General features: G+C 46.1%; 1 protein-coding gene across 4 annotated transcripts in view; it reads left to right on the forward strand.

The window, feature by feature from the left end:
• DOCK5 (dedicator of cytokinesis 5) overlaps positions 1–14,225 on the forward strand; it is a 139,245-nt gene that overhangs the window by 113,365 nt on the left and 11,655 nt on the right. For 2 of the 4 annotated variants that reach the window (XM_073325314.2, XM_073325315.2), the window contains 8 exons: positions 1,998–2,079; positions 3,140–3,224; positions 4,257–4,343; positions 5,522–5,698; positions 8,744–8,827; positions 9,786–9,923; positions 10,039–10,205; positions 11,336–11,513. In XM_073325314.2, the coding sequence (XP_073181415.1) occupies positions 1,998–2,079; positions 3,140–3,224; positions 4,257–4,343; positions 5,522–5,698; positions 8,744–8,827; positions 9,786–9,923; positions 10,039–10,205; positions 11,336–11,513 (998 nt within the window). Of the gene's footprint in view, positions 1–1,997; positions 2,080–3,139; positions 3,225–4,256; positions 4,344–5,521; positions 5,699–8,743; positions 8,828–9,785; positions 9,924–10,038; positions 10,206–11,335; positions 11,514–14,225 lie in introns of those variants that run through there. The other 2 variants (XM_073325317.1, XM_073325319.1) reach the window with 2 other exon arrangements.

Here is a 14,225-nt window from a genome sequence, read left to right on the forward strand (position 1 = left end):
TGAATAGGGATATAAAACCTCATGCTTCAGAGTTTAAACCAGTTTGTTAGAAGTTAGGATGACATTTCTATGGGGGTCAGATTATCCCCCAGCTACCCACTGTGGGGTTTCTTGCACCTTCCTAGCAAGTGGCGCTGGCCACTGTTGGAGACAAGACACTGGGCTAGATGGATAATGGGTCTGATCCATTCTGGCGTACAACGGGTGAAAGTGGGGTACAAAGAAGTGCCATATCTCATCTCTTCTGGACAGTGCAGTTTATTGTCAGTCGTGAGGAATCTGATTATTTCCAACCAGAAACTGATACTTTTTAAAATTTACTTTTAATTTTTGTAATAATTATAAGTGCTTTGATGAAAGGTGCCAGGTTCATAGCCCTGGAGATTGATTTCTGATTCTCCACCTATATACTGGAGTAACTCAGTCAACAGCAGCGGCATAAAACTGGTGCTACAGAGTGGAGAGTCAGGCTCAAGACTTCTCTTTACTAACAGTAAGGGTGATTAACAAATGCCCAAAGGAAGTGGTGGATTCTCTTGGTGTCTTCAAGACTCAGATGCCTGTCTGGAAGCTGTGCTTCAGTCAAACACAAATTATTGGGCTCAGTGCAGAGATAGCTTAGTGAAATATTCTGGCCTTTGTCAGACAGGAAGTCAGACTGATACTTCCTTCTGTCCTTAAAAATGTGTGAAGTTCTCAACAGCAAAGACACAGCTCAGGCAGCTTCCCCTGCACATATCAACCCGGCCAGCTATCCGCTTAGAAAAATTCATTCAAGACCAAACTTGGTATCAAAATTGCCTCCTTCATTTCTGCTGTTTCAGCTGCTTCCTTTGTATCTGTTCATGTTTGCACTAACGTTTTGGCCAGGGGTAGGCCTGAGCTGCACAACGTGGATGCAGATGTGAACTCTTCCCAAGGTTCGGGGATGTTTGGATGCAGGGCTTTGGCTTGGTCCATTATAAGAAGTAGCAGCTGCATTGTTTGGATCTGTTACAGGTCCATTTCTGCTTCTTATTGAATCCATTTGAAAGGACAGGCAGTACTATTGCTCCAAGTACACTGTTACCACAGACAGGTTGATGATTCTGTGAGTAGTTCAATGTCAAGCTTTTTTTATTATGTTTGAAATCCTGTTTCTTTCAGGCCCTTTGAAATTTTTAACAGAAGCTGTATCCTCACTCGCTCTCTCTGTGTAATAAAATAACATCTTGCCCTTTTACGGTTGTTTCATGAAAGGAACTGAACGTATGTTGCAGACGTTCCTTAAACCTTGCAACACCTCAGTGACATAAGGAATATATGGGGAATTACATCAACCACCATTGAAATGCAGCCAATTCTGGGGAGCAGCGAAGCAGCTGATCAACAGCAATATTAGGTGACTGGGCCAGATTGTGTGGCCCTCCTTTTCATTCGGGGTTTTACTTTTGGGGCGTCTTCAGTAGAACAGAACAATGGCCCCAGAGATAGCAGTAACACTAATAAAAAGTGTTTGTGTTTTAGGCCACTATTGTAGACCACGGTATTATTCTTTATTTAATCTCCATCATAGCTCACCAGTGCAAGAGCTGGGGTTAGAGACACCTCTTCGCTGATTTACAAACAAACAGCCTACGTTTGTTAGGTAGCTTTATCAAAGTCTGTTTTCTGGCTGAGAGCTTTGAAGTGGGCTCCAAAATGCAGACATGCTCTGCGTCTGCAAAGCACGTGTCTGTAACACTCAAGGGAAACTGCATTAGCTGGCAATAGTAGCAGCAGATCCCTTCGGCTCTTTATGAGCCAGTTCTTAGAGGGTGACATGCATGCACGCACTGTTACACGAGGTCTTGTGAAGGAATAATGTGCATACTTTAAACGTCATGACAACAGTGCAGGGGACACGGGGATTGTTCAGAAATCCGACACTGAAGAAAATGAGAAGGATGTTCCCTTCCTTCCTTTTATTCTCCCATCCGAGATCCTGGCGTTTTCCATCCTTAACAGGAACCCCGCAGATGTGCAGTGCTTTATAGTGAAGCCTGTGATGAACCTGCCCCCCAACTATAAAGACAAGCCTGTTCCGGAGCAGATCTTAAAGTAACTTCCTTTCCTTTACTTGTTCTCTCTTAGGAACGCCGAGGGGGTTATCAAGGGCACCAACCACAATTTAGCCCGCCTGAGCTGTGGCTTTCCTAAACCTGGGAAACTTAAAAACTCCACATTTGCCACTGGCCAGTGATTCTGATGCCAGAATATTTCCATTTCAAAGCACAGGTGTCTGGGGAGGAGATGAATGTTGAGTTTTTAATGGAGTTCATTGCGTTTCCCCGAGCTCAGCCAGCGCGATCCCCCTGTTTGAATTCACTCGCCACTGGTTCTAAACTAACCATGTTCAAACACGGTTGTGTACAGGTCCGGAGCCTTCAAGGCTTAGCTGCCCTATTATTTTGTTTGTTGTATTTCCATAGCCCCTAGCGGTTTCAGTTGAAATTGGGTGCCTCATGCTGTACAGTGAGAGACGGTCCCTGTCCTAAAAAGTTTGTATTCTAAATAAACAAGAGGAAGAGAGAGGATGGAAGGGGAAACTGAGGCAGGGAGGTCAAGTGACTTGCCCAAGGTTACACAGCTGGTTATTGGCAGAATTGTAGCAAGGGAGGGACTTGGTCTCCTACAGGAATCCAGTAGTAGTTCGTGGCATTCATCCTGCAGGCTGAGTGGGAATTCGAAAGCTCCTTGATTATTATATAGTTGTGATATAACATGGTGCGGGGGGTAGGTGCGGAGTTGTGCTGCCCACACAGGCCAGAAGGTTGTGTTCACAAACATGGAAGAGCTGTGTTTTTAAATCTGGTAGTCACAGGACATCCTGATCTTCCACCCGCACCTTGGCAGCAGGACCCACCTGGTGGGGAGAGCTGCTCCCTGATTTCCTAGACCAGTAATGGCATTGCAGGGCAGAGTAGAGGGTACTCACAACTTGATCCTCATCTTCCCCAGGGCTAAAGTATAGGTAGAACATGGCTTTTTGCAGTGTGCACAGGGGAGAATAAATTGTAGACCATGGCTGGGCCACAACCATGTTTAAGCCTAGCTATTTTTGGAAAAGAACAAGAGGAGGAGGAGAACCCGCCCCCCCATTTATTGTGTCCTTCCTTAGCTACTACAGAGCCAATGAGGTGCAGCAGTTCACATATTCCCGGCCGTTTAGGAAAGGAGAAAAAGATCCGGAGAATGAATTTGCGGTGAGTCCTTCACTTTCTGTTCAAAACGCCTCGATTCTCTAAGCAATGGGGGAACTGCTCTTTGTGCATTGCCTTTCTCTTCCTTTCAGAGGGCCCTGACACCTTGGTACCTACCGAAGCACCAAACAGTGATATGAAAATCAACAGATCTAGAACGTGTTCCTCATCTCCCCAGCTGTAGCAACGGGATTTGATTATTTAAATGTGGGGAAAATCAAGAGCTGGGCCTGATACCATGATCTGAACACAGAGCTGATCTGCTCTGGAATGGAGGTCTGGAGCTGGGGTCCTGCCACTTGGAATTCTCTTACCCAGTAGTCCAAGATGGGTCTCTTAAGCAGCATCCCTATGGAGTGCAAATGTGTGACTGGGGTTTGTGGTGGGTGTGATGATGTATGAGGGAATCAAGCCCAAACCCATAATAAAGCCTCAGTAAAGACCACAACACTTTGAATTTAATCCAGCAATGGAGGTGGGAATTTCAGTAGAGTTTATTTCAGAGTAGCAGCCACGTTAGTTTGTATCTGCAAAAAGGAAAGGAGTACTTGTGGCACCTTAGAGACTAACAAATTTATTGGAGCATAAGCTTTTGTAAGCTACAGCTCACTTCATCGGATGCAGATGTAGAGTTTATGGAGCCTGAGTGTAGCGTGTTAGCATCTGTTTTTGTTGCTTCCCAGAAGAGCCGTTGCTGCTATGGAGTGGTGATGCGCGATGTAACGCACTGTCTCAATGTGTTGTATCCCCCTCTAGGGGCTGGTCCACGTAGAGGGTAACAACCTATTATTGCTACGAGCTAATGGACTTACTCCGTTAGCTTTAATGGTAGGAAGCTGTGCTTTGCTGCTGAAAGGCCTGGGTTCTACCCCTGTTGTTGACCTGTCATGATCACACGGAAGTCATTAAATCAGCCCAGTGAGTTGCAGCAGTCTGGTCTAGAGGTGCTGGAAGCCTGGCCTTGAGCCCTAAAACATGTGGGAGTTGAATTGCAATGATTTCCTTATGACTTTGTCTCTTGAATTCCCTGACCAGACCATGTGGATTGAAAGAACGACCTACACAACCGCCTACACGTTCCCAGGCATCCTCAAGTGGTTTGAAGCCAAACAGATTACGACGGTGAGTCCTTGGAAGAGGTGCATTCCGGTAAAGGGACTTTATATGTCAATATCTGGTCAACGTTGGGCTTTTGACAGGCTGGATCGGACCTTTGGCCCATCGTGTCTGATGTGCTGACTCCAGCAATGGCCAATACCTCATGTTTCAGAGGAAGGCGACCCCCTCTATCTTCTATAATGCACCTGGCTATTTGACCGGTGCAGCAGGGAACCCCACCGCACGCAAAATAAGTCCCAGGATAATTGTACGGTGCGATGGCCAAATGCACCTCTATTTCAAACCCACCGCGCATGGTGGTAGGGAAAGGCCCAGTTCACCAAAAACATGTTTTGTGTGCTTTAGTCCCATGGAAATCATGGGGATTTAAATAAGTGCTTTAAGTTAACCACACACTTAAGTGCTTTGCTGAATTTCGGTCCAGTCCCAGATTTCTGCAGGTTATTGGCATGAGAAACGGTCTTTCTTAAAGATATGGTGAATGGGGCCCCTGTACAAGTAGAAAGAATGAATCCTCTGTGTGTCAAGTTCCAGGCTGTTTTTTAATGTGTCCATCACTTGTGTCTTTATTGTACATTATCCCCCCTCTGGCAGGTTGAAAGCTACATAGGGCAGGGGACAGTATTAGACAGAAGCAATTGTTGGGGCTCTTTCTCTTTTGGGGGCCCGGTGGTTCTGGGCTGACTTGAGAACACACAGGTTATCCTGATCTTCCCCTCTCCCCAACGTACCCTGGCAGCAGATCCCACAGGGTGGGGAGAGCTGCTACCTAATCCCCCACTGCAGCAATGGTAATGTAGGGCCTGAGTGGGAGACACATGCAGCTTGAGCCTCGTCACCCCAACTGGCAGTAGCATCAGATCAGAAGGAAATGACCCACTGAATGACTGATCTCTGTTTTCCCACTGGCAGCAGGATGCACATAGGGAGGAAAGCCGCTGTCCAATCTCCCACTCCTGCAGGACTGGAAGGGAGGTGGTACTTGTACCAATCGACCATTCTAACAGCAGAATGGGATCAGGAAGCCGCTCGGAATCCTCTTGTCTGCCCTGCTTTTCCCCTGCTCTTGGTTTGAGGCCTAGCCCTGTGCTATGGTGTGCGAAAATTCACGGGCAGGATGGCGGGAGTTTCCAGAGAGGGTCAGTGCGGGATTTCTCAGTCTTCTCTTCATTACCGTTCAGGAGGAGATCAGCCCTTTGAAGAATGCCATCGAAACCATGGAGCTAACCAATGAGAAAATCAGCAACAGCGTCCAACAGCATGCCTGGGATCATGCCCTGCCTCTGCACCCGCTCTCCATGCTGCTGAACGGCATTGTGGACCCTGCAGTCATGGGGGGATACACCAACTATGAAAAGGTCAGCTGGCTCCGTGTAGCGCTTATCTCTCGTCCAAGGTGTTGACTTCCAAGTGGAAGGATGGTCTTGTGGCTGAAGCACTGACCTGGCTCTTGGTTCAATTCCTAGCTACTACACGGACTTTGGGCAAGTCGCTAAAGGCCAGATTTTTAAAGGTATTTAGGTGCTTAACAGGATTTTCAAAAACACCTATGATCTTAGCACCCATCAGTGGGCACCTAAGTAGCTTTTAAAAATCTGTCCCTTAATCTCTCAATGCCTAAATTGCCCATCTGTAAAATGAGGATAATGCTACTTTCCTTCTTTCGCTCACCACTGTTCTAATCTGTATAGATTCAAAGAACAATAGAAAGAACAAAGGTAAGCAGAGGAAGGATGGTCTAGTGGTTAGGGTGCTAGTCTAGGAATGGAGAGAAATGGGTTCTGTTCCTTGCTGTGCCACAAACTTGGGCAAATCACGTAGTTGCTCTGTGCCTCAGTTCTCCATCAGTATAATGGGAACAACAATACTTCCCTACATCACAGGGATGTTGTGAGGATAAATACATAAAAGATAGTGAGGTGCTGTGGTGATGGAAGCCAGATAAATGTGTGGGGGGTAGGTCTGCCCTTAAAAATTATATTGACTTAGCTATGGTGCTCAGGGCTGTGGAAATCTTCATGCCGTAATTAGGTCTATTTAACCCCTGGTATAGACACACCGAGGATGACTGAAGAATTCTTCCATCTACTTAGCTACCTCCTTTTTGAGAGGTGGAGGATCAGCTACATCAGTGGAAAAACCCCTTCTGTCGATACAGAAAGCACCCACGCTACAGCAGTATAGAGTAGAGTGTCCTAGAATCCTAGAATATCAGGGTTGGAAGGGACGTCAGGAGGTCATCTTGTCCAACCCCCTGCTCAAAGCAGGACCAGTCCCCAATTTTTGCTCCAGATCCCAAATGGCCCCCTCAAGGATTGAATTTACAACCCTGGGTTTAGCAGGCCAATGCTCAAACCACTGAGCTATCCCTCCCCCCAACCCTGGGTTTAGCAGGCCAATGTTCGACCGAATGCTCAACGCACTGAGCTATCTCCCCCCCCCCCCCCACACCCCGGTAAACAGAGTAGACAGAGATCAAAGTAAATTGACTTGTGTCTCAGTTTTAATAATGTAAAATGCTGACAGGAAGACCAGGGATTTTTTTTATAATCACTGTCTAGCTGTCAATATATATTTTGTCTTGATAGCGTGACGGCAAAGAGCAGTCGAATCAGAATGAAAACACAATCTGTCCCTTCGCAGTTTGTGCCTTTTTTTGGCATGGCATGTATCTCCCTTGTTAATTATACTGAGCTGAAGACAGTTATTACCCCAGCCTCTAATCACATTGCGGAGTCCTGAATAATGCCATCTCTGGCATGAAATGTCATGGTGGTTTTCATAGCTTCAGTGTGTGGTGCTGGAAACGTGTTTGATTTTTAAAAAGTGTCGTGATCAAACAAAATGAAGCACAGACATTGAAGGGACTTGTGTCAGATTTAACCCTGGTGTCAATCCCCCGATTCCAGAGGGATTGCACACTCCAGCAGGGATGAATTTGGCTAAGTATTTTCCCATTTTATGAGTTAAAGTTAACGTAAAGTTTAGAATTATGAAAATGGGAAAGCATTTAAAACAAGGAAACTCCAGGTATTTGTAACCACATCTGGAAATACTCACAACCGGTTCATATTTTCCTACCTCGACTAAGGATTAGCAGAGAGAGAGTCTGGCGTTTGTGGGCGGCCTGAATCCTGAGCTTTAATTGTGTCATTGTAGCTGGAAGCCAAAAGTCTCCATTGTACCATGGGCGTGCTTTCTTCCTCGAATAATGAAACTCTTCCAAGAAAAGTACTTTGGGTCCAGCCCTGCAGTTCTCTCTCAGGGTACCCAGCTGTTGACCTCAGTGGGAGTTTAGGCTTTGTAGAACCATACTCCATTGGCCCACAAACACCTGTACATAAAATCCAGTTAACAGAGTGCAGTTTTAAAAGTGGATGGAAAGCTAACAAGTATTTTACCTAGAAAATGTTCTTTAAAATTGCTTATCCTGTGAACTGTGATTGTGGGAAACTTTGAGACTACGTTCGGTCACAAACCATGTGAATTGGTGGGAATTTAGTCCTGTTTTAAGGATCCAAATCAGGAAATGACTTAAGAACATGCTTACCTTTAGGCATGAGCTTAAATTCCTTTGGCTTCAATGTGTGGTTAAAGCTAAGCACATACTTAAGTGCTCTCTTGAGTTACAGGTGTTTTACTGAACCAGGGGCCTTAGTGAAAGCTTAACTGTGGAATCGCTACTGTTGCTTCCGTCACAAAACCCCATATAATTGCTCTGCTGGGAAATCAGTTCCACATGTGGGCTTGGATTCCTCAGCACAGAGGTACCAGAGGCACAAGGGTGGCTTACTAACCTTTTTGAGGTTGGAGTTAAAAATTGTGTGTTTGGGTACAGTTTTGAAGGATTGCATGAGTACTCTGTTGCTTGTATGCTGGAGTTTAAAGAAACTTTGTTACTGAGATGCGGATTGTTGTGGAGTCTTCTGCCTTTTGGGTGGTAGGTCGGGTGAAGGGAGGTTACTCTGGATATTAATACATAGTGCAGGTCAAATGCTGAGGAAACGCTTGACCTTTTTTATTTTTCCCACTGAAATTTTGAAAATCAAAAATATTCAGCCAAGTGGTTGTACTTTAGCAAATTTCAATGGAGAAAAAATGTCAAAACACTTGAGGGGGGGAAAAAAGCATTTTTCTCACGGTTTTTGAGAGAAACAATCTTAGCTCTTAATTTATTGAAGAAGAAGAAGAAAGTTCTAGCAGCTGTAACATCAGACCACACTCGTTAAGAGACCTGGGAATCTTATCGAAAGAAAGTATTTCACTAGGGGTAAGGACCCTGTCTGAAACTCGTTGGTCTGAAACAGATCTTTGTCGCTTGCTATTGGTGTTCTTCAGGTTAAAAGCCAACTGTAAAGAAAACATAATGTTTTTATGTCTTCTGCTTTCCTCTTTGCTTTCAGGCCTTTTTCACGGAGAAGTATCTCCAAGAACATCCTGAAGATCAAGATAAAATTGAACTACTTAAGCAATTAATTGCCTTACAGGTACCATATTGGGACGGGGGGAGAGAGAAAGAGAGAGGGAGAATTGTCACATTGTGTGTGTGTGTGTGAGATGTTTGTACAAAATTTTGAAACAACACAAAGAAGAGAGGTGTTAAAAGAACGCAGTGCAATGTCTGTACAATCGTCCCTTATTTTAAAAAGTTCTATGGTATTTTTACTTAGTGGTCCAAAACACTTCAGTCGCACTTTGGCACAGGCTAACTTCCTCTTGACCCTAGTGGAAGTTGAGCTTTGATTAGAACCACATTGCTTGGTCTACAAACACCTGTGCATCCAGTCCAGGTAACAGAACATAGAATACAAATACACGAATGTAATCTAAAGACTGAGGTAGGTCAGAGCTGAATTTTAAAACTAGATGAAAAATTATCAAGTATTGTACCTAGAAAATGCTCTTAAATTTCTTTTTCCTCTGAACGGTACTGCAGTGCTTTGGACTATTATTCTGGAATATGATGGGTAGATTTTTCTCATTATCCTAAACGGTTGCTCATCCCCTTTTCCTTTTTATTTTTTATTTCTCTTCTTTACCCCACTTTTTTTTTTTTTTCATAATTCTGACAGTTGAAAAGTCACGCAGCCTGACCTGCTCTGTATGTAACCATTAAAATCGATAAGGAAGTTGTCATGAAAATTGCACTGCAGTAGGACGTCAACTTGTTCCCGTATATTTCCATGTAATGGAGCCAGGTTAAAGCTACTTCACAGTTATATTGCTTTGGAGACTGAGTGCTCTCCCCACACTTTACATACCCCATGCTACACACATACAGGATCATCGTGTGAACACTGGGGGTTTGGAAGTGACAGAGAGAGAGAACTCCTTCTTGACCCCTGCAGCACTCAGCTTTCACTCTGGAGCATGAGAATTGATTTTCTTCCTTGCTTGCTTTCTTGCTCATAGCATTAGCTCATAGTATTTTGCGCCTTTTTTTAGATGCCTTTGCTGGCTGAAGGGATTAGGATTCATGGTCAGAAACTGACTGAGCAGCTGAAGCCCCTGCATGACAGGCTGACAACCTGCTTCAAAGAGCTGAAGAAGAAAGTAGAGAAGCTCTACGGTGTGATAACTCTGGTAAACATGACTTGTTTGTTTAGTGCAGTGTCTCAAAGAAACAGCCCGGAATTACCCTCTCCTTGTGAGTAGCATGTCCCAGCTCCTCACAGCTTTTGTTTAATATCGTCTGCAGCCTTCCTCCCTGACGGAGAGGAAGCAGAGCAGGTCAGGCTCCGTGGTATTGCCTTACATCATGTCTTCCACGCTGAGACGGCTGTCTGTCACCTCTGTGACTTCCTCTGTGGTATCTACGTCCTCCACCTCATCTGACAGCACCTCCTCCAGGCCAGGATCTGATGGGTTAGTGACTGCCCTTTTCAAAAATGTCAGACATTTATGGGGAGTGGGAATCACTTTTGCTCGTGGAGGTTATTTTAATATCGCCTTCTCAAGGGATGCAGCTTTATAACTTTCTTTTGCTTTTAAAATAGGTTTCATCTAACCCGCAAATAATAGTACTTAGTTCTTACAGAGCACTTTTTGTCAGTAGATCTCAAAGGGGTTTAGAATGGGGGTCAATGTCATTATCCCCACTTTACAGATGGGGAAACTGAGGCACAGAGAGGCGGGGGAGACTTATCCAAGATCACCCAGGAGGCCAGTGGCAGAGCTGGGAATTGAACCCAGGTCTCCTGAGTCCCAGTCTGATACCCTATCTGCTAGTCTGCCAAATGATGTGGGTAATATAGTACAGTGAAACCACAGCATTTCTGTTCTCCTAAGAGAATCACTGAACCCTGGAAGATGGAGATTAAAACATCCTATGAGGTCTGTAGTCCAGTGGTTCCCAAATTGTGGCCTGCAGAGAACTGGATGGTCAGTTAGTGCTACCTCAGCTGCTGTGTTTCCAGCTGGGAAATGGTACAGAAGGGAATTGCAATCCTTTCCTGACGTTACTGTTCCACGTACGCATTTGCAGTTGTTACACCACAGGGCCTAAATGCCTTGCCCACGGTCACAGAGCAGATCAGTGGCAAAGCTGGGAAGAGACCCACAGGTTTTCCTGACTCTCAGGCCAGTGCTCGGTTCATTGGACAACACTTCCTTCAATGCATAACACAGTGCAATTTCAAAAGTGCCCAAGTAACTTAAGCGCACAAGTCCCTTTGACAGGTTTCAGAGCAGCAGCCGTGTTAGTCTGTATTCGCAAAAAGAACAGGAGGACTTGTGGCACCTTAGAGACTAACCAATTTATTTGAGCATAAGCTTTCGTGAGCTACAGCTCACTTCATCAGATGCATGTAGCTCACGAAAGCTTATGCTCAAATAAATTGGTTAGTCTCTAAGGTGCCACAAGAAGTCCCTTTGAAAGTCTTGTGCTCCTCACTCACTTTTGCACAATTACTCTCGTGCATACTAAAAAGTGAGGGTCTTCTCACTGGAGGGCTAATGCTTCTGGCTTTGTGTCTGTCCTTCGGTATGGGCTGCAGATCCATTCTCGAGCCTCTCTTGGAGAGAAGGCTGTCGACGGCTTCCAAGGCTGAAGAGCTGCCTGTCAAGGAAGACGCCGATAACCGGATTAACAAATTCAAGCGGAAGGACCGGAGTATTAGCAAGTCTCAGGTTATTGTGGAGAAGGAGCCAGAAGCTGAACTGACTTCCAAAACGGTAACAATAATAGTAGTAATAATAAAATCCGCAGTGGGGGTTTCATAGTTCTTGCTTCTCCTTCAGCCTTGTTTGTCATTGGGATCTTCATTCAATACTGGGAGGAGTTCGAATACCAAAAGCCCTGGTCAGCTAAATAATTACTTGCCTGTTGTTTGGAAACCTTGTTTCAGGAGCCACAGTGCAGTTTGATTTGAAGTAGAAACTTGAAGTCCCAGGTGCTGAAAGTTCCACTAGGGGAGTGCTCATCACCCTCATCTCTCACAGATGCCCAGGACAGTTTCAAACAGACAGCTGCTATCTAGCCACTCAAAAAATCCAGCTGGAGGGCCAGATCCTCAGCAGGTATAAATCAGCATGGCTCCATTGGAGTCAAATGTACAGCCGCTGAGGATTTGGCCTGCGATTTAGGAATTGAGAAGGGACGATCCAGTGGTTAGGACACTAGAGCTTGAAAGAGAGGCTGCTCTGCCACAGATCGGTGAGCTTGGACAAGTCATTTAGTGCCTCATTGTAAAAGGTATTTGGGTGCCTCACTCCCATTGATTTCAATGGGAATTAGAAGCCTGGCTGGCTCATGCCCTGAGGGAGGGACCGCAAAACTGGTCTGCATGCAGCTCTGGGGTTGAAGATGTGTTGAATTTGAGCCTGATCCAATGCCATTTAAGTGCTACTGTTGATTTCAATGGGAGTAGAATCTAGGGCTTCATCCCTGGGTTGAGCTGTCAGCTGCTCTTTGCTTTTGATCCCGATTCAGCGGAGCACTTAAGCATGTAGAAGATCAGGGAGAAAAGTCTGGCAGGCAACTTGGCTGTTGGTTAATGCCCCACCACACGATAGGGAGCTAAGAAAAGCAGAGACGAATTCTTAGTAGAATCTGTACCTCTGAGGGTAAATTCCCCATATGATTGGCTCAGTGAAACACATGAGGCTTTTGAGTTGTATTTTTCTTACTACATTGCAAAATACGCAGATGTTGATTTGGAGAAGTGTTTGCAGGGAAGTCAGGAGTCTATTCCATGACTGACTAGTCCAGTTGAGGATTTAGGGAGACTCTGGTGTGACCCTGGGCAGCACTGGCTGTATAAATTAATCTGAGGCTTGGCCTGTGTGCAGCAGCCTCAATAGTTCTCTCTTATATTCGTTATGCCCAAGTCCTGTCTCTTCTGCACAGTGAAAAACACACCAGCATTCAGCGGTGAAAGGTGGCTAATGCAATAGATCTCCACAAAGAACACGTTGTGTTCTGTAATATATGTAAACCCTGCCAACTTCTCCTGATCGTAATGAAGTGTCATCTAGAAATGGACCAAAATATTGCATAGGCTGGATTTTCAACATCTGTGTCAAATTTCAGCTATGTTTAGCTATTGAAGGGGGGCAATGTTTAACAGAAGAGGAATTGGGCAGGGACAGACTCTCTAAATGGAGCTGTTGAAGGCACCATCCCCGCAGAAAGTCAAGAGCAGGTTAAATAAGATGTTAGTCTGTCTATCTAGATCAGGGGTGAGCAAACTTTTTGGCCCGAGGGCCACATCAGGGTGCGCAACTGTATGGGGGGCCAGGTAGGGAAGGCTGTGCACATGTCCCCGAACAGCCTGGCCCCGCCCCCATCTGACCTCTCCCACTTCCCGCCCCCTGACTGCCCCCCTCAGAACTCCCCACCCATCCAACCGCCCCCTGCTCCTTGTCCCCTGACTGTCCCCCTCAGAACCCCCCACCCATCCAACCCCCGCCCCCTGCTCCTTGTCCCCTGACCACCCCACCCCCTATCTAAATCCCCCCTGATCCCCCCCCGCTCCCCAAACCTCTGCCCCATCCAACTGCCCCCTGTCCCCTGACTACTCCCAGGGACCCCCTACCCCTTATCCAATCCCCGGCCCCCTTACCATGCTGCTCAGAGCAGCATGTCTGGCAGCCGCGCCGCCTGGCCAGAGCTAGACATGCCGCTGCTGTGCCCTGGAGGAGTGTGCATCCCGCTGCCCAGAGCGCTGCCAGCACGGCAGCGGCATGGCTGCAGGGGAGGGGAGACAGCGGGGCAGGGAGCTCAGGGGCCGGGCAGGACAGTACAGTCCCGCGGGCTGTAGTTTGCCCACCTCTGATCTAGATATTCCTGCAGCCCCCATCTCTGTAGTATTTGAGCGCCAAAAGACCATTATTGAATATTCCCTCATGGCATCGCTGTGAGGTAATGCCAGTATCATTAGCTCCATTTCACAGACTGGGCAACTGAGGCAAAGATTTTCAAAGAAGCCTAAGGGAATTAGGCACCCAACTCCCAATCTGGGTGTCTAACTTTCTTAGGCGCCTTTAAAAATCTCAGCCAGCGAGGTCAAGCGACTTGACCAAGGCCACACCAGAAGTTTGTGGCATGGTTAAGAATTGCATCTCGTTCTCCCAAGTTGCAAACCAGTGGGACTCCATGAGCAAGACCCGTCCTTCCTTAGTTGGAATAAGAGAGGGATTGGTTCTGCAAAATGCAGCCTCTTGGACTGAATGACCCACACGGTCTCTTCTGGTCCTGGTACTGATTACCTGAACCATTTTTCTTTGCCTTCTCTCAGGAGCTGCTCCTTGCAAAAGTGTCCATAGAATGGCTAGGCCAAGTGCAACTGTTTTCCACCCTGAATTCCTTCCCTGATATCAGAAGCCTCTTCCTTCCTTACCTGATACAATGAAATCTTTGTGAGCAGTGCTATCCAGTTAGTAAGG

The sequence above is a fragment of the Lepidochelys kempii genome, chromosome 26 (genome assembly GCF_965140285.1).
Source record: "Lepidochelys kempii isolate rLepKem1 chromosome 26, rLepKem1.hap1, whole genome shotgun sequence".
In the NCBI taxonomy this organism is placed as follows: domain Eukaryota; kingdom Metazoa; phylum Chordata; order Testudines; family Cheloniidae; genus Lepidochelys; species Lepidochelys kempii.